The 25,584-nt window shown below is 37.0% G+C and overlaps 2 protein-coding genes across 4 annotated transcripts in view; one reads left to right on the forward strand and one right to left on the reverse strand.

Moving 5' to 3' along the window:
- Positions 1-936, reverse strand: part of ksr (kinase suppressor of ras) — a 29,176-nt gene extending 28,240 nt beyond the window's left edge. For 2 of the 3 annotated variants that reach the window (XM_028180197.2, XM_028180196.2), the window contains exon 1: positions 628-936. In XM_028180197.2, coding sequence (XP_028035998.2) covers positions 628-789 — 162 coding nt within the window. In that variant the 5' untranslated portion in view covers positions 790-936. The remainder of the gene's footprint in view (positions 1-627) is intronic. The other variant, XM_028180198.2, reaches the window with a different exon arrangement.
- A 2,460-nt stretch (positions 937-3,396) lies between these two features.
- The window catches only part of LOC114247234 (cell adhesion molecule DSCAM), a 51,492-nt gene continuing 29,304 nt past the window's right edge, over positions 3,397-25,584 (forward strand). The window contains exons 1-2 of the mRNA XM_028180120.2: positions 3,397-3,631; positions 3,921-4,078. Of these exons, the coding sequence (XP_028035921.2) occupies positions 3,583-3,631; positions 3,921-4,078 (207 nt within the window). The 5' untranslated portion in view covers positions 3,397-3,582. The remainder of the gene's footprint in view (positions 3,632-3,920; positions 4,079-25,584) is intronic.

Genomic DNA, 25,584 nt, shown 5'->3' on the forward strand with positions numbered 1-25,584 from the left:
AAGTATTGGTGCTTCTACAAACTTTTAATTTGGGCGATTTAGTTGCCTGTTTATTATAAATTAGCTAAGCTTCAAAATATACCTTAAAGCATTATAAGATTGAATATATAAGCCACAAGTTTAGAATACTTTATTAGAGTTAAGAATAATTTCATATAACTGACTTCAGACTTTAACATTAGCCTGTGTGTGTGTGTGTGTTTTACTATATGTAACACATCCACAATCACACATATGTGATCATGAAATCTTATCAGTGACAGTCAGTGGGCCAATATAAATTCTATTGATTTAACAACACAACACTTTTTAAGAGCAGATGATATCATCATATCATTCTTAACTTGCGCTTATTTTATTGGCGCTCGTACGCAACTAATACAATTTAGTGGAAATTATACAATAGATAGCAAAGTAAGTGAGAATGTTAAAATATTTTTTTCCCTTTTGTTTAAGTTCTATAGTAAATCAGGTAGAGCTCTGATTCCGTAATACGGTATTGACCTATTCACCTCAGTCCTTGAGAGAAACGCAGTCCTTGAAACAGAAGGCCTTGCGACTGGCAAACTCAAGGACACCGCTCTTTAACACACTGTTGTTATTTAAATACATATTTATGGCCCCTACCTCCAGGGTCCGGATCTCCTGCTGCGTCAGTTCGGCGCTTGTGGAACATTGTGTCCGTAAACCCTCAAGTCTTTCCGCTGAAACGTCGATCATTGACTGAATTGTCTCTATAGTTTGGACTGCATCAATTTTCTTTTTTTCTATCTCGCTATCTGCATCCATTACAAATATCACAGTACTGAACCGAATACACTAAACACTATGCATTAATAAAATAAACTTTATTCATTTTAAAAATGAAATTTACAAAACATTACAGATGTTGTATTGCCGAAACAGCGGCCATATCCAAGAAAATCTATATTTTTTGTCTATGCTTTTTGAATTGTCAAACCATAGTCAATTTGTTTTGACAGCTTTGTTTAGTGATTGTCAGCAAAGAATAAAATGTCAATATTATAGACAGTCAAACATTTGTCAACAAAGCAATGTGTCGAAAATCAAAGGAGAAACCCCATTTTGGGCCTAAGCGTTACACGAATGGGATATGTACCAAAAAATTCGTCTATTTTGCTTGATTAACCTATTAAAATCTTAGCTTCATTGACAATGGCCAAGTGTAGAAAATAAGTTGAATTCAATTTTTTGTTTTAAACAATCTTTGTAAACATCTGCAACACTTATTTCAATATACGTAACTAGCTCCACAAACGTGCGGATTAGAATTAGAACATCCATAAAATAGGATCGATTTAGTGGAAATCCAAGTGTAAAAAATAATTAATACTCTTTTGCTTTAGGATAAATGACTGTTTTTATAGGTATTTTAATCAATGTAAATAGAGTATGGCCATCGAATCGTGACACAACTACTTACAATGGCGGCAATTCAAAATATCTACAACTGACAACATTAAATGAGTCGTCTATTATCAAAGGTGGCAATCTGTGCATTTGGACAAAAAAATTTTATTGATATGTCAATACAGATTGATTTGAATATAATCGTCTCCTTCAAAGGATACGGTTCAAAACCTGCATTAAATAAAGGTTAATAGTTAACCTGTTATTTATCTAAGATGTCGTTCTGAAGAGTTTTGTGACTGCCGATGGAATACAAAGTCAATAATTCGTTTTTCTGATTTATCAATCATTGTCCAAAAGTCAGATTGCCGCCTTTGATAATAGTCGACTCAAATATAGCATGAAAGGGTAGTTTTGCATTTTTATAATGTGACTATGCCATAGAAAAACACAAATGTATCAAATCGTGTTATGTTATCTTTAATGTTGCCAACTGAAGATATTTTGGATTTTGCCGTAAAGCAGTAATGCGTTTCAGTTTGAAGGGCGGGGCAGCCGTTGTAACTATACTGAGACCTTAGAACTTATATCTCAAGGTGGGTGGCGCATTTACGTCGTAGATGTCTATGAGCTTCAGTAACCACTTAACATCAGAACTAAAATGAAATGAAATGTGATGAGATAATATGGGAGCACGTAATGATTTATATTTTATATAAAAAAGCTATCATATAAATATAGTATTTCATATAAAAAAGTTTTCATTAAAATTAAAATAAGACTGACCTAAAGGTCTTAGTTACCAGGTCATAAAATCCCTTAAAAAAATCATTTCGTGCGCAGCGCGTTTCGCATTACGTTGTTTTTAATTTTTGGCTTTCGTTCGTTTTCGTAAACAACCTAACACGCGATTTCTCGTAACAGGTTCCATTTTTATTTTAAAGCAACCTGTTGCTGCAACAGGTTTCGTAAAAAATTACTCATCTTTAGTAGGAAATAGCCTCAAAAATATCGTTTTTATTAAAATATCTCGAACAATAAACATAACCTAAAATGTAAACATTGTCTGATTTTACCAATTTGGCCATTGCTGGGAGACCTGAAAATTGGGCTCATGAAACCTTCTTAGGTATTGTAACTTATGCCCAAATTCTAGCACTGTAACGCCAGGCCCAAGTTTGTATGGATTTCGGGTTTGTCCTTTGAACTTTGTTGAAATAGTGACAATCGAGGTTGAAGATTGCAACTATAGATATTATATCTTAAGAACGTTATTTTAACATTTTTTTAAAAAACAAGATTCTGACCTTAATAGATATTATAAACTGAAAGAATTTAATAACTGCTCTACAAAAATTTTCTTCAGTTATTTTCATTTCAAAAAAGAAATTATTACTTTAAATTAACACCGCGGGATGGATTGAATCCAAAACGAATTGTTTCGTGCAAGGGTTTGTTTTCATTCTTTCCATTTATTTTATTTCAGTACCTGAGACTAAATAAAAATATATCAATGATCGGTTGTTAAAACAAAAGAGATCTGTCGTTCATAGCTTTGCAGTTTGTAGGTGAATTTTTGGGCAGTCAGCAAATCAAAGATTATATTAAAGTTAGCCTAGAAGATTGTTTTGCCAAATTAATTAATAAGAATTTGAAAGCAGTATTTTAATGACTTTATCTAGAAGGAGAGAAACATGAACTGTTCTTTAAATATTTTCTTGTTAATTATTAGTAATTCCTATGACTTATGTATTGTCTAAACGAAAGGTTTCTTGTACGCTTGTACCCCACTAAGCTGACTCGGTGTAGATAATATAGAGGTCACTTACAATGCCTTATGTTAAGACGGTGCCGGAATTTGTAAAACTTGTGGGGTAGACCATGGTTATAATTCTAGAGTTATTTAGTAACTCTAATACTTTTTCTGTTAATCTAAAATGATTTTTTATTGGCAGCATTTGCTTTACGTCAACTCAATATGTCCAAATAAACGTCACTCGTCACTTTGTGACTGTGACAACATTTTTAGTCTATGATTTGTATCAATTTGGTTTGGACGTTAGTTAAATCATTATTTTTTAAATAATTCACCTCTCGTGTATTAGATAAATTATTATGTGATGTAATCAAAGTGGAAAGATAACGAATCTATTATAGTTTAAAATCAGTGCTTTAAAAAAAAAAATACGCGGTACTAAATGTAGAATTATAATGTTTTTCGGACGATTATTGTTCACTGTGTTCTGCCTTGAAATAGAAGGTAAATAAAATGTTTTAACCCAAGTATTAAAAAAACTTGTTTGAAACAAAATAATGATATAGCGAAGAATAATTTAAGTTTTAAATATAATAAATTCTGAATAAAATTTCGTACATAAATATATCCTACTCCTAAAATGCTAGACCAATTTTCCCTACCAGTGGTTTTCTGGAAGAACAGTCATGAACGTGTAAAGTTCGCCTCTGTATATATAATTAGATGACCTTTTAAAATTTTGTTTTCTTGTGTGTAATAAATAAAAAATAAAACTGAAAACCTTTTGTTCAAGTTTTTTCTTTCCTCGGGGCTGAAGATGTGAACATACGTGAAGTCTTTGCAGACAAGGGTACCGTAAACGTAACAATACCGTGTGGGGAGCTCCTTACTGTACCACCCCCTAATGTGCAATGGGTGCACAGGGGCCACAAGACTCATCACAATGTTTTGGTAAGTCCGAAAAAAAAAACTTTAAGCTTGACCTTAACAAAAAATACTTTATAGATTTTAAAATAAATTAATGAAAATAAATGTAGACTAAGTGATGGAAAATGTATAGAATATATTAATAGAGTGATTGTGAATGATGATGTAATTAAAATAATTTAAAAGATGGAATTAAATGAAATAACCATGAAAATGTTTCCGTGCCATTTAAAAATGTTTTATCATAAGAACCTTGTGTGTATATATTATTATAAAAAATGTACCCTATGCACAATTTAATGACAAATTTAACAACAACCAAATTTTAAATATCATAAAAAAAGGTAAAAACATTACTGCAACTTCCAATTTCTCTGTTTTATTTATTACATAAGTAATTAGCCTTTTAAACATCGGATATTAGTAGTGAAATAGCTGTATGTAAATAGCTAAATGTCATTAAAATGTACTAGTGTTTACCCAGTGGTTGAAAAATAATCATTAAAATCTCAAGATTTTAATTAATTTTATTGGTACAGGTGGAAAAAAGTGTTTGACATTTTTTTGTGACAATACTAAAGTACTCCAATTGCTACTACAAAAGAAAAAGGCACTAAACTGTTTGATTTCGCCTATATGTAATTAAAAATAGTGATAATTTTCTTAACAACATTTGGAAGAAAAATTAAAATCTAAATATTTTTACAAAATGAATACACATAAAACTGCAAAATTAAAAGAAAACATAAAAAACTTTTTAACACTAAATACTATAATGGATATTTACGACAATTAAGTATGTATATTATGATTTTTATTATTTTGTACTTTACTTCATTGGATTGATTTAAAATTGCTATAAAATTATCAAATGGCAAATATAGACAAATAAAAAAAATGCAGATTTTACAGGAAATAAACATTTTTGTCATCCACCAAATCTTGCGAGATCAGTTCCATTTGTACTACAATACCCGTCATGATAATCGCGGCAACGATAAGGCGATTGCCTTATCGTTGCCGCCGCTGACTACTCCCCGAATCCTTATCATGCAGGAGCCAGTCACTGCCGACGCCCTAGACACGTCCTTACGGATCAATCAGATACAATAACTTTTGCATTAGACGCCTTCAGCTCTAACACTAGGAGCAGGCTTAGGGACCCCGGTAACCGTACTCGTCGAACTCGACAAGGAGGTCGACGTGCAACCTAACCCATGCATCAGCCCGCTGAGTTTCTCGCCGGATCTTCTCAGCGGGTCGCGATTCCGATCCGGTAGTAGATTCATTCGCGAAGCAGCTGCCCTTGAGTTGTTAGGTCTCGTTTGGAGACGTTCGGGTAGCTGTTAGCAAATCCCACCCCTCCTGGCTGAGCCTTGCTCGCCCACCTGTCCTGGTGAAACTGGAAAAAAAACTATAATGAGTTTTTAAGATCACTCAAATTAGATGTTGTTGTTAATTAAGTTGTTTTCCATGCATATCCTATCCATGCTATATGGGGCTTAGGTCGGGCGAGCGCGCTTGTGCTCCATAGCATAGCTTTGATTTCAATCTTTCGAAGATTTTACAGTGGGACCTAGCGCGAGTCACTGAACTAATCCTGGTGCGCATGGTGTCATACGAGTTGTTAAAATTCGTACAAAAAATAATGAAATGACGCGTCCTGTCGTCAAGTTTTGGCCTTTCCTAATTCGACAACAACGGCGACAATGTCGGGCCGTGTATTATAAATGCATAAAAACAAATCTGCCTATTAGAAATGGCAATAGGATTTCTTCTAAAAGCTCAGTTCCACATCGTGCCCTTGTTAGTGACTCATTCACAATGACGCGAAGCTCCGTATGGACCCTAATAATAAATAGCTGACCAAACCAGAACCGATCCTTCACCATATATCTTTTTCCAATGATGTTACGCTGAGCATACCTGCTCAGAGCGTCTCCACACTTTCTTTCTTCCAACATTTGGCTGGTAAAATCTAAAATCGTTTTACTATTTATCGTGATTGTTCTAGTTACTTGACATACCCGATCCTGCGGAACGAATGGTAAACAGTCGATGTCGCCCTAAACACGTCTTTTCGATTCGTGTTAGCAGCATCGTCAGGTTTGAGCCCCATGAGCTCATCTACTAGTTAAGGTTACGCTGATATGGTCTCTCTAGAATCTAGACTATCAGCTTAGGTAGGAAAAAAAGGGCCATCAAGGCAAACATTTAAACAATAGGGAACATATTATAGAACAGTTTCCCTATCCATGAAACTTAAAAAAAAACCCGGCGATTTCCTCCTGACCAAAAAAAAACCATGAAACTGGTATAGTATGAGAAATAGGCTAGATAATTTTGCTTTAAGCTGACAATATCTGCTACGAAAATAAGGTATAGGAAAAAATAGTTATGTTTCTTAATGTAAACGTAAGATTATCAACACAAGGTTAGGTTTTTTTCCCAGTGAACCGAGACGATCCAAAATTTCTTTACAACGGCATTTAGTTTTGTATTAAAATTAAATGTAAGTAAATGTAATTTTGTGACGTCGTTGTTAGCGATTCAGCCTTCTATTCGTTTTCTTTCATTTTATCACAGTTTCCTCGTGCCGCTACAAACACATAAATTGAAAAGCATAAAAAAAACTACGACAATAAAAATCATATGTAATGCAAATTGTAATGTGAATGACGTTTGGCAACAGAGAAGCATTGTACTTATATTTAACTGCATTATAATGATTACATACAATTTAAAACAAAACATTGCATGCATTGGTGCACCTGTGCAAACCTCACTTGAATGTAATGAACTTATAGAGAATAGATTGGTTTTATACAAGTTCATGAGTACCGGATGGAGTCGTATAGGATACTTTTTCAACGCAAGTATAAAAAAAAACATAAAAAAATGGGCATCTATGGTTTAAAGTAGGTCTTCTGTAGTAATGAAAATCGTAATGAGTATAGCATCGATCCAGAGTACAGTTTCGCCATTAAGAAGAATCGTCAAGAAGGGTTAGCTCCCTCACGACAAACACAGATAAAAAATATCAAGTAATGCGCTGCCCGCAAAATTGTGCACTTTCAAACTATTTTCAATTCTCACGTACGTAAACTAAATAGTCTAAATCTAATAGTCATCAAAGTACTGTGTTACAGTGGTGAAAAGTGGTTGTTCACATCTCATTACGATAAAACGCCTTTACTAGTCCTTGTAACAATATTTTTATTTTCCCTGCCTATTCGTTGGTAGCCTAAGGGGTTATTGCAGCTATTCCCGGACGGGTAGGTGAGCTCACTGGCTCAACCTGAGAGAATTTGCTAACACTAGCATGAGCAGTGCTTCGCAGAGTTTACCACCGGATCGGAATCGCGACTCACTGAGAAGATCCGGCGAGAAACTCAGTGGGCTGTGTCTATGGGGTGTAACAATATAAAATAAGAAAATCGTTAATTTAAATAAAAACAAAAAACAAAAATTATTGGCTTAAATGTCATTGAACTTTTAACCTACGGCATGCATAAATCATTTTGTGGGAGCTTAGCTTAAAGTGTATCTCGCCACGACTTTAATGTGACTGGTTACCATCGATCTATTACCACATCGATGCTGGCTACCCTCTAGCTGACGCAAGCTTCACGATCTGCCAACTACAGCCATCGGATTGACAATTAATAGCAGATGAAATCGCGGTTCAGGCCTAGCATAAGCTTATATCTGATATTAATCTGAAGATATGGAAGAACCAGTCTTCCTCGAACAACTGTCGCTATATGTTTTTATTGCGCAGACTGCCTATTTCTACCGTGAAGCAGTAATGCGTTTCGGTTTGAAGGGTAGGGCAGCCGTTGTATAATAACTATACTGAGACCTTAGAACTCATGTCTCAAGATGGGTGGCGGCATTAACGTTATAGATGTCTATGGACCCCGGAAACCACTTAACACTAGGAGCTGTAAGCTCGTTCATCCATCTAAGTAATAAAAAATTATGGTAAAACAATCCACCTGGGATAAAATGGTCAAAAGTCCCCATAGGAATCACAAAGTAAATACTGTCATCCGCTTCTACACCTAAGGCTATAAAGGCTAATCTAAAATGCCGAAAGATTTCGAAAGAAGAAATTATAAAAATGAGTACTTTCAGAGTACAGAGTTTAAAAAGAGAACGGTTTACGAAAAAAAAGTACAAAACTCAGTAAATGAATATAGCTTAAAGGTAAAGTAAGAAAAAACTAATCATGTTACGTACTATCCAGTTCTTTTTTTTTTTAAATCTGTTCTCCACGAAAACATACGGTAAAGCTGCGGCCGGTGGTCGTGTCCGGTGTGGCCTAACTCATTCGACCTTGCTCCGTACACGCGTCACGGCTAGATCGCTTCGAACCGGCGAACTCTTAATTTGCGCACTAAATTGTCAAACGACGAACCCGTATTGCTTTGTGTTTTATTTCTCGATACTTGATTTTTTTTATTGCTCTGACGTTTTTTTTATTGCTTAGATGTGTGGACGAGCTTACAGCCCACTGGCCACAGCCACAGGCTACTGGAGCCCATAGACGTCTACAAAGTAAATGCGCTACCCACCTTGAGATATAAGTTCTAAGGTCTCAAGTATAGTTACAATGGCTGACCCACCCTTCAAACCGAAACGCATTGCTGCTTCACGGCAGAAATAGGCGGTGGTGGTACCTACCCGTGCGGACTCACAAGAGGTTCTACCACTAGTAATTACGCAAATTATAATTTTGTTGAGTTTTGTTGTGACGTGTGGACGTTGTCGCCGCTCGTTGGTGTTTTAAGTGGATCGCAGTCCATAGACGGTATAATGCGAATGCCTATCTTGAAACACGATATCTAAGTCTCATAACAGCGGTTTCATCTTTCGAAGAATGCTTCGCGAACACGAAGAATGGTAATACAATATCTACCCGTGCCGATCGCAAAATAAGCCCTACTCACTGGTAATTACGATTCTTTGATGTTATTCCTTATTCGTTTAAGATCTTTGATGCCATCCGGGCATTCTTGACTTCCTGTCTCCTTATTGGAATAAAATTGGCACTCCAACCTGTGCCCTCAATTGGGCGCTGAAATCGATGCTGTTAGAGGGCTTCGGTAATATGGTTATTGAAAACCCTCTGTGCGTGATTTGGAGCATATTCACGATTGGAAATATACTACTATAGTATTTTATTAATAAAACTAGCGACCCGCCCTCGCTTCGCTTCGGAAACATTAAAACACACATGAAACAAAAAAAAAAAAATTAAAAAAAAAGTAGCCTATGTTCATCAGGGACAATGTCGGCTTATAATGGAAAAAGAATTTTTCAAATCGGTCCAGGAGTTTCGGAGCCTATTCGAAACAAACAAACAAACAAATCTTTCCTCTTTATAATATTAGTATAGATTTATGAGCCTTTTTTGCCAGTAATGACAGTTGCGTCCATCGACGGGTTAATACACAATTGTGATAAATTTATTAAATACTAACCGTACTCGTCCGCTTCGCTGGACATTTAAATTAACATTATCATTTATGGTCATTATTAGTAGGGAGCCCAACACTCATATAAATATTAGCCTGTCCATTACGTACATGTATTTTCTACATGGATACCAAGTTTCAAGTCAATCGGATGCATTGTTCAGTAGTTATAACGGAACATCCGCAAAAACCACTATATATTTATATATTAGTATAGATTTGTCCTGTATTGTTCTCGCAGTTTCAGCAAACGCAAGGGATCCAAGTTTACCCATATTATTATAAATGTCATCAATTTTTTTTTTATATCCGGTAAAAAAAGGTAGATGCAGCTGATTAAAATCTCTTCACAATTCAGGACGCTGTAAGGATTGTAATATAAACAAAGAACACGTTTGAATAATGACGTCAATATTCACGATAATTATAATTCAATCTATACTTCTATACTAATATTATAAAGAGGAAAGATTTGCTTATTTGTTTGTATTGAATAGGCTCCGAAAGTACTGAACCGATTTAAAAAAATATTTCACTGTTTGGAAGCTACACTATTTCCGAGTGACATAGGCTATAATCTTTTTTGAAATAAATTAGGGATCCTTACTATAACTTCAATAATGTAACCCAAGGTGAAAAAAAATTACCTAAAATATTCTTTTCATCGCGTGCCCTGCGAAAACTATTGATTATAGAATAAAATAATGCAATACGACTTGGTAGAGCACATTATTATTTACGAAAAGTGTCGTGACAGCATATGTCTAACTATTATAATGCCGCAATAAGTGTTCTTTTCGTTGAAATTTTTGTTAATGACCCGAGCGGAGCCTGAGCGGGCCGCTAGTATTTTATAAGACAATTTAAATAGTTACTTGTATTAACATAGCCTTAGTGATTTGTGATAACATCAGCTGTCTGCCGTCAAAGTCGCTCCAGGAGTTTCGAAGCTTAACTGGAGCAGATACACTGACAAAAAAATTAAAACATGGCTTCCCGTTATAAGTAAAGCATACGAAGGCATACCTTCAAATGCATTTATTAAAAAAATGCTATTATTTTGACATTACAAAGAGAAATTATTAGCTTTCAATTCGAAACGCTTGGTTTTTTTGTGATAGAAGAATCTAGATCTTTGTTCGATTTGCGTCATCAATCGACTACATGAATGCAGTGTGGTCCAAACGTACCTCGATCAGAACTGGCTCGATCTGGTATCTGTTCGACAATAGCAGCTTGTTAGTGCCCGTCCTTATTTGATAACCACATTTAGGTAAAGACTGACTTTAGGCTGATATTAGGCGGACTTATGTTGTTTATTTTACGGATTTATACGCGTGGGGGGAACTCACTTCCCAACTAGTGTTATGTGATTATCGAAGTCTCAACAGAACTACGGGGGCGGTTTTTTTTTGTCATAGATGGGTGGACGAGCTCACAGCCCACCTGGCTTTAAATGTTTACCGGAGCCCATAGACATCTATAACCATGCCGCCGGTGATGCCGCCACCCACCTTGAGATATAAGTTCTAAGGTCTCAGTATAGTTACAACGGCTGCCCCACCCATCAAACCGAAACGCTTCACGACAAATAGGTAGGGTGGTGGTACCTACCCGTGCGGACTCAAGACGTCCTACCACCAGTAATTACGCAAGTTATAATTTTGCAGGTTAGATTTTTATTACACGATGTTATTAATTCACCATGGAAGTCAATCGTGAACATTTGTTAAGTACGTATTTCGTAAGAATTTTTTTTACCCGGATTCGAACACCGTTGCATCGTTTGAAACACCGGATTTTTTATCCTTTAGGCTACGACGACTTCAAAGTTCTTGAGACATTAGTATTACAACAATTTATTAATATTAATGATATCGACTTTAACATTCGGCCTCAAATTAGACCCGTAAAATTAATATAACAAATATGTATATAGAATAGTAAATAACACTTGTGGACACAGCTGACAGAAATGTCAAATATTTTACTTTTCCCTGACCCAATAAAGCAAGGCAAAGTTATTCAGCGGATATGGTATTTAAATCCCCACGTTTTTTTATTAAATGTAGACTAACTTGCTGATTTCTCAGGTACCATCACCCTGCCTATTTCTGCCGTGAAGCAGTAATGCGTTTCGGTTTGAAGGGTAGGGCAGCCGTTGTAACTATACTTGAGACATTAGAACTTATATCTCAAGGTGGGTGGCGCATTTACGTTGTGGATGTCTATGAGCTCCAGTAACCACTTAACACCAGGTGGGCTGTGAGCTCGTCCAACCATCTAAGCAATAAAAAAAAATGTATTCAACATAAATGAAAGTAAATACTTGTTGAACGTCAAAAAGAACTACGGCCAATTCACAAAAACTAGCCTCCGTCCTGAGAAGAACTGGCAAGAAACTCAGCAGGCACGTCTTTTTTTTTAAATATTAGTTTTTTTTATATTAGTTGTTTTTAAAATATCGTTATAAAAAAATATAGTTTTTACAATGAGTATTAATAACGTAACAATTATTGCAATATTGAAATGCCCGGAGCGAGCAACTCATTCCCACTTTGTGCAATCTTCAATGAGTGTTCAACCTTGTGTCTGGGAGGCTGGTGGCAGTCACGTTGTAGCGGGTCTTAGAATATGAACACCAGCCTGATCATAAACTCCACTACTTATCTAGAGTAGCAAAAGCAAACAGAACTGTTAATGCGAATATCTAGTATGATGTTTGGCTTATACGAAAGGACACACTAGAGTTAAAATTTTATTGGGAGGTGCATGTAAGCGGATTATTTGTATTTTACTGATGGTAGGGGTTCTTGTACTCCCGCACGGCTTTCACCATCCTGCCTATTTCTGCCGTGAAGCAGTAATGAGTTTCGGTTTGACGGGCGAGGCAGCCGTCGTTTAAGCAGTAATGCGTTTCAGTTTTACGGGTGGGGTAGCCGTTGTGCTATAGACTTCGAAATCATGTCTTTTTTTTATTGCTTAGATAGGTGGACGAGCTCACAGCCCACCTGGTGTTAAGTGGTTACTGGAGCCCATAGACATCTACAACGTAAATGCGCCTCATCTCTCAAATCTCACCTTGAGATATAAGTACTAAGGTCTCAGTATAGTTACAACAGCTGCCCCACCCTTCAAACCGAAACGCATTACTGCTTCACGGCATAAATAGGACAGTGGTACCTACCCGAGCGGAGTCACAAGAGGTTCTACCACCAAAAATTACGCAAATTATAATTTTGCGGATTTGATTTTTATTACATGTCTTAAGATAGGTGGCGTTCTTTACGTTTTAGATATCTATTGGCGTCGGCGACCACTTCAGACCAGGGCCGTTAACTCGTTTATCCCTCAAAGGAATTAAAAAAAACCTGTTCGGAAATTTTCCCATCTTTCTCTCTAAGCGAGCATTAGAAAAGGACGAATGATTTCTCTAATGCTTGTTCTTGCCTACGGATCCTACAACATGCGTCCACACTTACTTGTGTGTCGGCGTTAGCGGTCATTTAGGATCTTCTAGGTCCACTCTCGGTACTTATAATTATTCCAAGCGTCGGTCACCTTTCTCCTGAACGTACAACTTAACCCACAGACACAGTCAGGTGTCTCTTGCCGGATCTCTTAAGTGGGTCGTGATTCCGATCCAATAGTGGTGGATTTAGCGAAGCACTGCTCTTGCTAGGGTGGATGTTAGCAAATCTGAGCACCTTGAGCTCGCCAGTCAATCGAGGCAAATCCAGTATAGTCTCTGGAGGCTGCTGGCAGATAATTGAGCAAAAAACGCGTAAGCCACTATAAAGGTAAAATTAATTGACTGTCCGTCTTCATTGATTGAGCGACACTGGAAAAAATACGACGTACAATACGTGGAAATGAGTTTGTAAAAAAAAAAAAACTTATAAATACACTAACAAGCACAGCTAATTCACCGTTATTTAATAATGTGCTTGATTTGCAGTTTTACTGCTGTTAAGAATTGTGCAATTATGTTCACTCCGTTGCGCTTCGAAATATTTTTAATCAATCGAATTATTTATTTAGTAATAAAACTAATAATAAACTTTCACAAAATATTATCGGAAAGGAATCTAAAAATTATTTGCATGCATTAAAATGGTTGGATAAATTGCCTAAGACTTCTCGTGATTCCACTCGTCGTAAATTTGGAATAAATAACATGAATGGTAACTAAAGAAAAATATTCCAGTTTTCAAATCCAAACTCTGAAAGATTTCGCTGAAATGAAGGACCTTTGGCAATCCAATAATTTTATTGAAATCAAATTCAAATTACCAGCATTACCAAGCTTATAAAGGCGGTTGGCTATTAAAACTTGTTTTCTTTTTAAAAAAACCTATTAATGTTATAAATAGATAATGTGAAGAAAACAGCATATCTCGTTCCATAGCTCAGTGGACGACTTTAATTCGGCCCCAAAGACTCTGGATTAGTTTAGAAAACCTAATCCTCAATACAATTGACGATACGACGCGATGCTCCCAAAACGGGAAAGTTATTTTGAGCTCTCCCACGAATCGACCACTTTATTAATTGATAAAATTGTCCGTAGTGAGGACGAACGTCTGAGACAATCGTGTAAATTGGATGTCTCAATTTGCGCAAATTTTTTAATAGCTGCCTGAAAGCGACGCGCTTGATGAACAAACTGTATTTAGGAAATGTGATTTCGATCGTTATTCAATCCACAAGGAAGATCTTCCACCGAGTAAATCTAATTTATCTGTAGACGCTCTGAAGGTTGTTGAGAACTATTCAATAAAAACCAGCTATGGGTCATGCTAGTTTTTCTTGAAACTGTCGTTAGCGTGATTCAAGTTTTAGCCGGTTAGATTATATATCTAGAATCTCGCTTTGTGGTTCCTCACGTCTTCCATCGCAAAGAACCTTAGTTGAAGACCTTCAGTTTTTTCTAGAAAATTCTAACAACCACATTTTTTCATATCGGAACTATATGTATTGTATTGTGTTCGCATGGTATGAAATTCCTAAATGGTATGGTTTAATCACTATTTTGTAATACCCGCCCGTGGCCCTTACTTTAAGCCCCAACTTTAAGTGTCAAGCTCGCGTAACCTCACTTATTTAACTTAAATCTTAACCTCACTTAATTCACGCAAGTAATTTGGATCACGTTTATTATTTCGATTTTATTTCAATTTATAAGTTTCGTGGTCACGGAATATTTGAAAGTCAAAATTTTTGGAACTTTAGAAATAGATGAAAATAAAAATAACAAATGCAAGAGATAAGACTGTTAAAGTAGTTTACATTGATTAAAGAAACGACAAAAAACTAAATATAACTTCTAAGGAGCTTGTCCGAAATAAATGTTTATAATTTTATCTATACTAATATATAAATCTACAGTGGTTTTTACGGATGTTCCGTTATAACTACTGAACCGTGCATCCGGTTGACCTGAAACTTGGTATCCATGTAGAAAATTCATGTACTTAATGGATAGGCTAATATTTATATAAGTGTTGGACTCCCTAATAATAATGACAATAAATAATAATGTTAATTTTAAATGCCCAGCGAAGCGGGCGAGTACGGCTAGTAATAAATAAGTTTCAATACTAAACGATAGCTATACGACAGATATTAGCTATTTATAAATAAACTAGCTGACCCGGCAAACGTTGTTTTGCCATATATGCGCCATCTATTGATTACTTACTCAACCCAATCGAAAGGTATCGACATCTGTTAGAATCATTTGGAGTTAACAGATAATTGTGACTGTCAAATAATAACAGACAAATAATTAGCAATAAATTAAAATTGCGACTATAATTTGAGATTTAAACTATCCTATCTCTCAAGTTGGATCGAACTGCACATGGTGTGCGAATTTTATTATAATCGGTTAAGTGGTTTAGGAGTCCATTGAGGACAAACATTGTGACACGAGATTTATATATATTAAGATGGTAAATTTGACTTGCGCAGTTATCCGCACTTACGCCTGCGTGGTCCTTCGTGAGAATGAGATTTTTTCGATATATAAAGCAGCCCATGTCGTTTCCCCGACCTAATACTATCTATCACTTTAAAAAAATCATGTCAATCCGTTGCTTCTTTTCGAAAGAAGGACAAACAAAAAAACATCATATTTATTATATGATATATATGTATGTACATCATAATAGTAATTGTTACTATAAATGATCACAGGATCACAGTTTACAGATAACTAGAGGTCCCGCAGTAGTCGAAATTCGACTATAATTAATTGGAATTGTGAGTTTGTACACTATTATGATTGTATTTTATACTTCTATAATCACAAATTTCGCCAAGGTTACACTATAAAAAATATTAATAAAGACAAACAATATTTAATCTATTCTCAATTTGACAACAGACGTAAAGAACAAAAGTTTGACAATAAATAGTATGCATGCGTGTGTGCGTCAAATACATGGTATGTAGTGTGTGTAATGTTTTCTTTATTGATTTAATGTATCTTTTATGCATTATTTTTAAAAAATATTAGTATTGTGCACTTCTTCTCTATATTCTCTATAAGTGTGGAAAATTTCATACTCCTTCGTCCGCGCAATTTTCGTAAAAATGGATACAAAGTTTTTGCTTCACGTATTAATATAGTATAGATGAATACGCAATCATCAGACGTCAACTGTACCGAACTTGCATACAGTACTGCAAGATTTTGTGAAAATTTATGTTAGAAAGATTAATGTTTAGGTTGGGCATGTCTTCTAATCTTCAATTTAATACTCAAGCACTATAATCTTATTTTCACATTTAATTTCTTGAAGAATCGAATTCGAAGCGCGGTTTATTTTTTTTTGGTCTACCTATGCTAGTAACATCGAGGGGTTATACTAGCTTCACCTATCGTGTAGGCAAGCTCACGGAGCTCAGCCTGGCGACACTAGCGCTAGCAAGGCTAGTTCTTCGCCGAATCTATCACCGGGTCGGAATCGTGACCCATTGAGAAGATCCGGTGAGAAACTCAGTGGGCTATGTTTGTGGGTTAATATTCACGACGAACCTTTCATCGCATTCGACGGGTTCGACAACTGTGACCGCTATTTTAATACCTAAATATTTATTTAATACTTAATGCCTTTTTTTAATGGTGGTAAGACCTCTTGTGAGTCCGCGCGGGTAGGTACCACCACCATACCGCAAAGCAGTAATGCGTTTCGGTTTGAAGGGTGGGGCAGCCGTTGTAACTATACTTGAGACCTTAGAACTTATATCTCAAGGTGGGTGGCGCATTTATGTCATAGATGCCTATGGGCTCTAGTAACGACTTAACACAAGGTGGGCTGTGAGCTCGTCCACCCATCTAAGCGATAAAAAAATAAAAACCTAAAAGCACCTATAGTGGATCGGGAGGATCCGAAGTGACGTGTTTTGGGCGACGGTGACCGTTTACCGTTTGGTCTGCAGGGTGAGCGCGAGTGTCTGTCTAATCGTGTTGTGTTTTATACGCAGTTGCAATCTACCCCTAAAATCAAAATTTAGAAATAAAACAGTTGATGACACGGAATCATAATAATTTTCCTCTGTATACGCACTAACTATGATATACACAATATTGATAATATAAAAAAAACAAACTACCGAAAATCTAAATTTCAGAAAGTATTTTGAAGTTGATAAAATTTTACTCAATCTATGGTAACAGATGTTGTATAATTTATTCTAAATTATAAAATGAGATTTAAATGTATGCAACAGAATTTAATTAATTTAAAATTTCAATATACATATTAAAATTGTACTTAATAATGAGAATACATTAATTTCGCACCTTGAACATATAATAAATACGTAACTAACACGGAACGTGTAGATATGTATTCGAGACAACAAAAATATTATTTTAAGTTTCTTAGATATGAGTCGACTATTATCAAAGCCGGCAATCTGACTTTTGAACAATGATTGGTAAATCAGAAAAACGAATTATTGACTTTGTATTCCATTGGCAGTCACAAAACTCTTCGGAACGACATCTTAGATAAATAACAGGTTAACTATTAACCTTTATTTAATGCAGGTTTTGAACCGTATTCTTTGAAGAAGACGATTATATTCAAATCAATCTGTATTGACATATCAATTTTTTTTTTGTCCAAATGCACAGATTGCCACCTTTGATAATAGACGACTCATATAAATGATATAAAGAGAGATAAGAGAGAAAGAGATATAAAGAGATGTCACGATTTCGTCGCATTGTTATATTTTGAAATCTTTGGCTGATAAAACAATATTAACAAGTCCGGCAATTTGTACATCCTGTACATTATTAGTGCGAAGCAACTATACGTTGCCATTTGAAGGATAATTTATCTGTAAGACCAACATAATTGAGTCCCATAATCACCGATTCAATTAGTTCAATAACATACCTAACAAAAAATTAATGAAATGTTTTTATTATCACAGTCAGGATTCCAAGTCATAGAATACAATTATTACATTGTCCTCATTATTATTAGACATTGTTACGACGTAAATGGGCAGAAGTGGGCCCAAGTGGGCGGACTGTATACAGCAAGTGTACCCACGCATCCAAACACTGATGTATTAAAATTTCTACATTGCTCACAATCATACTACAATTTCGATTTTATTATAGACTAGCTGACTCGGCAGACTTCGTAGTGCCTCAGTTGATAAATAAACAACAACACATCAAAGGAAAAACAAAATTGTTATTTTTGTTTAATTCCGAGCATTTTCATATTTATTTACCTTTTAAACCTTCTCTGGACTTCCACACTTGGTTAGCATAAAAAACGTTATAGTGAGCCAACCTTAACATATAGACATATGCTATGCGGACTTTTTTTAGATCTTTTAAAGGGGAACAATTCTGTCATACATTACTTTAGCGAAACTTTAACAGTTTCTGCAGCGCACGCAGCGGAAGCTCTCAAAAGGTAAATAAAACCCCGATTTTGAAACATTATTTATCGGTGCTCCGCTTGTATTGGTCTTAGCGTGATGTTATATAGCATATAGCCTCCCTCGATAAATAGGCAATCTAACACCGAAATTTTTCAAATTTTCAAATTTTTCAATTTTTTCAAGTCGGACCAGTAGTTCCTGAGATTAGCGCGTTCAAACAAACAAACTCTTCAGCTTTATAATATTAAGTATAGATATTGTACGTTATTATGAAATTTGTGAAGGCAAATGAATGCGGAGAATGGAGGTGAGGGCTATGAGCAATTATAGGGGCCTCATGCATTGGTCCGACCAGATCCGCACCGCCCTTGATTCCACATTTCACAACGCCCTTCACACCGCCAGCCGCTGCCGAGATAAAAACAGATAGAGAAAGATCGTGCGTGAGAAAGTGATACAGAAGGTTGATCACGACCCTCAGCAGTAAGGAATACGATGCAAGAACGAGGGAGGGGCATCTTAAACCTAGACCAGCGTCTCAAGTCCACTGGCATTATTCAAATTCATCTCTCAGCAACGCTATGGAAACCACACCCGTACGAAGAATCCATGGATTCGTCGTCGATCTTCGTCAATTTTTTTATTTGCCTTGTAGGCAGACGAGCATACAGCGCACCACATGGTGAGTGGTTACCGTAGCCCATGGACTTCAGCAATGCCAGGGGCAGAGCCAAGCCGCTGCCTACCGCTTAATACTCTCCACAAGCCTCGTTTGAAGAAGGACATGTCATAGCGCTCGGGAAACACCGTGGAGGGGAGCTCATTCCATAGCCGGATGGTACGTGGCAAAAAAGATCTTTGGAAACGCACTGTGGATGAACGCAGTGGCTCCAGGTAGTATGGATGAACTCTATTCCGGTGGCGGGTGGTGCGATGGTAAAAATGAGATCCTGGGATCATTTCAAACAATTCCTCTAGAAGAATCTTTAAAATAATAGGGAAACTAGTTAAACGAACAAAAAAGGCTTTGTATTATAGTAAATTTCTTATATTATCGGTCGTTGCATTGAAAGTTGCTTGTTCGCGTTGTCCAACGCCCTTGAGAACTTCATTCCAATGTATTTCTTTGTTTCGTTCACAAACACCGGATTGTATATGTCAACCTAGAACAACAATACATGGCACTGCCGCATAGAACTTGTTACTAGAACTGTTCTAGTGAGTCAATGTACTTCTCATCCGCTATTTGCTAAGTAGAAGGAGTCCGCCAACTGAGTTTCTCAGCGGATTTTCTCAGTGGGTCGCGATTCCGATGAGGGAGTAATTTCTGCGAAGCACGGCTCTAGCTAGGGCTAGTGTTAGCAAATTCTCTCAAGCTGAGCCCGTAAGCTCACTTACGCATAGAAGCGTAGCTGGAATAGCCTCTTAGGCTACCAGCGAATAGGTGGGGGAAAAAAGATGGAGTGGAGCATGAACATCGGTAAGATGGTCACCATCATGACAACATAGCACAGCCACCGCGCATCATCTGCCTTTGATTAAAAATTTTGCGCGTTTACTGCGAAGAAGGACCCATTTGTCATGGTGCTGCATTTCCAAGGAGTATCCCTGCAACCTTCCAAGAGTATATACTTGTAGTCGATATTTCGAGCGATGTCCAATTTCGGAGTAATTTAGAGGGCAAAATCAAGTTGGCGTCAAAACTGCTGGGAGTCCTCAACAGAGCGAAGCGGTACTTCGCCCCTGGACAAAGACTTGCTTTATAAAGCACAGGTCTGGCCTCTCTCTAGACCGGGGCTCCCAAATACTAGCTACTTCCATTTGACTCCATACAGAAGAGAGCCATTCGAATTGTCGATAATCCTATTTTTACGGATCGTTTGGAACCTCTGGGTCTGCCGGGGGACTTCGGTTCCCTCTGTATTTTGTACAGTATGTTCCATGGAGAGTGCCGAGTTTGAGATGATACCATCATCTCGTTTTTACCATAGCACCACCAGCCACCGGAGTAGAGTTCATGTATACTAGCTGGAGCCACTGCGGTCATCCACAGTGCGTTTTCAGAGATCTTTTTTGCCACATACCATCCGGCTATGGAATGAGCTCCCCTCCACGGTGTTTCCCGAGCGCTATGACTTTCCTTCTTCAAATGAGGCTTGAGGAGAGTATTAAGCGGTAGGCAGCGACCTGACTCTGCCCCAGGCATTGCTGAAGTCCATGGGCGACGGTAACCACTCACCATCAGGTGGACCGTAAGCAAGCCTATAATGGAAAAAAAAAATTCAATCTCAATCTACTTATTTATTAGATTCGAATGGTTTTAATTCTTTAAAAGGTGTTCTTTAAAAGTGCTAAGACCTAACCGAAGACCTCGTTTAAAAACAGATAAGACTGAGAATGAAGTCAGTCTAGTAAATTATGATATATGACGTATATTGTTGTGACACCGCGAAAAGTTAATGTACGTAATAATTATGGATCTTAATGCACGAGCTCGCATCGTGGCTAGGGGCTCGTCAATTGTAACGCAGGCGCGTCGGCACTGGTGCAACGTGTCGTGTCGGGTGATGACGTCCGAGAGTTAATAATGTCTAATACGTTTAAAATTAATAACCGTCCATCACATACACAAAAATGATGTGAACACACCATTCGATGTTTGGAACCAAGCCTCTTAGAATAGTGCGACACCAGAACGCAAAAGCAAAATCGACAAATATGACGTATGGAAGCGAAAAAAAATTAACTTAAGAATGGTACCATCCAAATTGGTCCTTAACCAATCCAATCCATATTGGTGGTAGGACCTCTTGTGAGTTCGCACGGTTAGGTACCACCACCCTGCATTTTTTTGTTGTGATGCAGTAATGCGTTTCGATTTGAAGGGTGGGGCAGCCGTTGTAACTTACTTGAGCCCTTAGAACTTATATCTCAAGGTGGGTGGCGCATTTACGTTGTGGATGTCTATGGGCTCCAGTAACCACTTAACACCAGGTGGGCTGTGAGCTCGTCCACCCATCTAAGTAATAAAAAAATAAAAATAATGCACTACAGTGTATTTAAAATGAGTAGAGTATTATGTATTACTAAGGCATGCGTTTCGTAGAGATATAGTTTTATAGTCAAAACATGGGAAATAAATAAGTTAATGAGTTTTACAACTTCAAAATCCATTTTCGCTTTACCGAATAAAATGTATATTTAATTTACATAATAAAAAAATAAAGTTGAAATTGCCCATTTCAAGATTTTTTTCACCTATTCTCTAGTAACCTCGAGGGGTTATGCTAGATTCGTCGAGCGAGTAGAAAAGCTCACGGGGCTCTAACCTGGTGACGTTGCTAACACTAGCCCTAGAAAGAGCCGCGTGAGCGAACACTACACTTGCAATCTTGCATAGGTCATGACCGGACATATGCAAGTTTTGTAGAGTGTCACCATGCTACGAAGGGACAATTTACTTCGCTTGCAAATCATCGGATAGATGAATGCACTACCAGCGGCCCCTGAAATGGAAACCAAAGTAGAGGTATCACGTGTACAAGATAATAACAATTTAATAAAATGACTATTTAAAGAAATAAATTTAAAGGTACAACTTTTGCCCATATACAGAGAGCACGCAATAACAAATAATAGCAATAAAACTCTTTATTGAAGAGAAAATAATGTACAAAAATTCAGATTTCAAGCTCTACAAAGAATCGTGAAATATCATTTTCCACTCGCGCCACCAAGTCGAAGTTCTTAAATATTCTAGCGTGTGTCAGAAATAAATTAAGAAAAACTTAACGCGCAGGTGCTGTTTAAGTTTTCGGTATAATTTGAGTTAGGTCTTAACTTGTGGAAACTAATTTGAATACTTAGATTAGTTATATGACTGTAGGGCTAGAATACCGGTAGGTACTTACAGTTATGAAAAGGAGTTTAGTTCTTATTTTGTATTTGTCGTTTTTGTCCCATACCATCCGGCTGTGGTATGAACTTCACTGTTATTTCCCAATTCTGTGACAGCTCCAAATGTAAGAAGTTCAAAGGAGGTGTGAAAAGAATCCTCAGCGGTATGCAGAGGCGTGGCTTTCTCCCTGGCGTTGTTGACATCCGATGATGAGTACTCACCCCAGGTGGACCATACGCTAGTGTACCTTCGAGAGTAATAAATACAGACCTTGTGACAATAAATAATGACCCTTGACTTGGAGTCTTAAAACCGTTTTTCTGGTTGAAGTCACGATTTTTTTGACCGTCTAAACTTACTGTAAATAGTAATCTGTTATTCTCTAACCAAACATTTTTAATTAGTTTATACCGTTTATACAGACGTCTTCTTAATTTTAAGCAGTTACTGGTACCCCCCATAGGCCCCTAGTAGAGATGCTGTTAGTGTTTCACTCACTTTAAGGCTAAGTTATTTTTAGTTTAAAAATGATATTCAGAAAACGCCATATCTGTTTCCTGTGCTCATAGTTAACAGACACTAAACATCATGCTGACATTGTAATCGACTGTGATAAAATTATTTGTTTTATATCGTATAAAAAAGATTACTTATAAATAATTTCAAAAGTAAATATCGTTTTCCTGTATGTTACGAAGACCACGCGTAGTTTTTCAAACGTTGTCATCTTCTAAAAGCAGTTCCGGTCTGCAATTACTCTCATCGACTGCTCGGTAGTGTCGCTGTTGTGTTGTGGACAATGCAACAATGGTGTCCATTAGTTGCGGGGTTTTCATTGGTCACGCTCATGACAGTCGGACCGGAACGTAGGCGAAGGGAGAATTTGTTACGCGGCAACGCATTTCCTGTTTGTTTGTTGAAGATTCAATGTATTTTGTTGAAAAGTTTTCATGTTCGTTTTTGCCGCCCAATTTGAGACGTTCCGGTCCTAAGGGCAAGGTAGCCGATCCAATTGACTTGGCAAACATAATTGAATTAATGATGGGTACCAGGAGCGTGGGGCGTCCTCCAACCAGGTGGACCGACGACTTAGTGCACACGGCGGGATGGATGCGGTAGGTCGTTGGATGCCGAAGGCGGAGGACTGCATTCTGTGGAAGGCATTCGGGAATGCCTATGTTTAACAGTGGGCAGATAATGGCTGATAATGATGATGATTAAAATTAATTTAATGACTTAATTTCGGGTTTAAATTTTATTATTTACGTTTCAAATACTTTTTTTTAAGGAATTTTATCTAGTAACTAAGACCTTTAGGTCATGTCTTCTTTTAATTTATATTCTTGTTTTTATGAAAAATAATATAGAGTGAAATGAAATGAACATGTTTAATTTGAGACATTAATCGACTGGGCTGAAATGAAACGAAATGAGATGAAATGATATGGGATGAAATATAATCTCAGTGAAATGGTGGTCATTTACTGAGATTTTTTTCAGTAGACTTGTTGGAAGATCCCGAGAAGTTACGTCCAGCGGCTTTGTTTTGTTTTCCGACGCCTCAACTGAGGGCTTAGGAACTTAGCAAAAAAAGTGCGACGCTACTTACGTTTGCTCTTAGAAAGAGATCTTCTTCTCTTCGCTTAGACTCAGCCTTGGTGTTTTTTCTGTACTCAACAATTCCAAATATCCAGACGAAAGTAACGTCTTGGACAATGATATTTGGATTTATAAAAAAAAAATCAACGGTCCTTTTGCCATTCTATAATATTGAACAAGCGTAAATAATAATGCCATTGTTTAAATAAAAAGTAACTGAATTGGAACATACACCATAGATTTAAAACAATGTAAATATTCATCAGGAAGAAAGCTCCGATATAAGTAAGTCCGAAGCGGAATAAATCACGTTTTCCTGTTAAATATTTTCTTGGTCGTAGTAGAATGAGTCACGGCTGCAACCCCAGCACGACATTATAAACGGGGGTGCGTCGCCCTTTACCAAGAAAATGACTCACATTCAAACGGTATTTGAAAATTTTCCGACTGATCCATGAGACGTAGCGATTATTATTGTAAAATTCCTGAGTATTAAGTATTAACACAACTTGTATGCAATACAACTCCTTCTAGATTTTTACTTAGAATCTAATAAAGCTGTCTGGTTACAATTTCGAAGCACCCCATTGATGATCCATGACTGAGTGATTTTACTGGTGGTAGGACCTCTTGTGAGTCTGCGCGGGTAGGTACCACCACCCTGCCTATTTCTGCCGTGAAGCACTAATGCGTTTCGGTTTGAAGGGTGGGGCAGCCGTTGTAACTACACTGAGATCTTAGAACTTATATCTCAAGGTGGGTGGCGCATTTACGTTGTAAATGGGCTCCAGTAACCACTTTACACCAGGTGGGCTGTGAGCTCGTCCACCTATCTAAGCAATAAAAAAAAGAAAGAGTTACAAATACTTTTTCCTCATTTCCGAGAACATAGAATAAGCATATTTGCAAATGGCCATTGCTAAGAGCATCGCTGCGTTGTTGTCTACGATTAATCCATCAGAATGCTCTCTTCATTTACATAAGAAGTAACGTATTAAATGTGCTTCTTCAATCAATGTATATCGCTCAAGACTTAAACCCCATGAACAATTGTTTGAACTGTCACCTCAAAGTTGTAAAGCGTTTACGATTGCGGAATGTATGTGTCGCCGCAGTCTATTCGTCAGACGACGTCGTCAGACGGATTGGTTGCAAATAATTCATTGAACTTCGACTAAGATTGAATTTCTTAAGGTTTTCGCGCATCGTCCGATGTAAATCATTGTTTAGAAACATTTTTGTCTTTTCTGACGTTCCCTATACTTTAACATTGTCGAGTTAGTCGTCCGTGACTAGTGTTTTGTGTCTTGGTCAATGTTTGAAGGTCTTTCGTGTGTCTGTACTTCCTTAATCACAATTTTGAGCCATGTATATGTTGTAAGAAATTGTAGGAATTGGTTTTTCGCACCTGCATCATATTTTACTATATATAATTTAAAATTGTGACTTGTTTCTGAAAATGGTTCTTTAGGTACACACCGGACCCAGATAACAAAACTTTTCACGTACCCATGACCCATGCGAGCTCACGACTCTCTCTCTCTCTCTCTCTACCACTGCGTAACTCCTCACTTCCAATCATTACATCACCCGAAAAGTTCACTCTTCAAGCTTTCATGGCTATTAACGGTCTTGTT

Source organism: Bombyx mandarina, chromosome 08, assembly GCF_030267445.1.
Source record: "Bombyx mandarina strain Sakado chromosome 08, ASM3026744v2".
Classification (NCBI taxonomy): domain Eukaryota; kingdom Metazoa; phylum Arthropoda; class Insecta; order Lepidoptera; family Bombycidae; genus Bombyx; species Bombyx mandarina.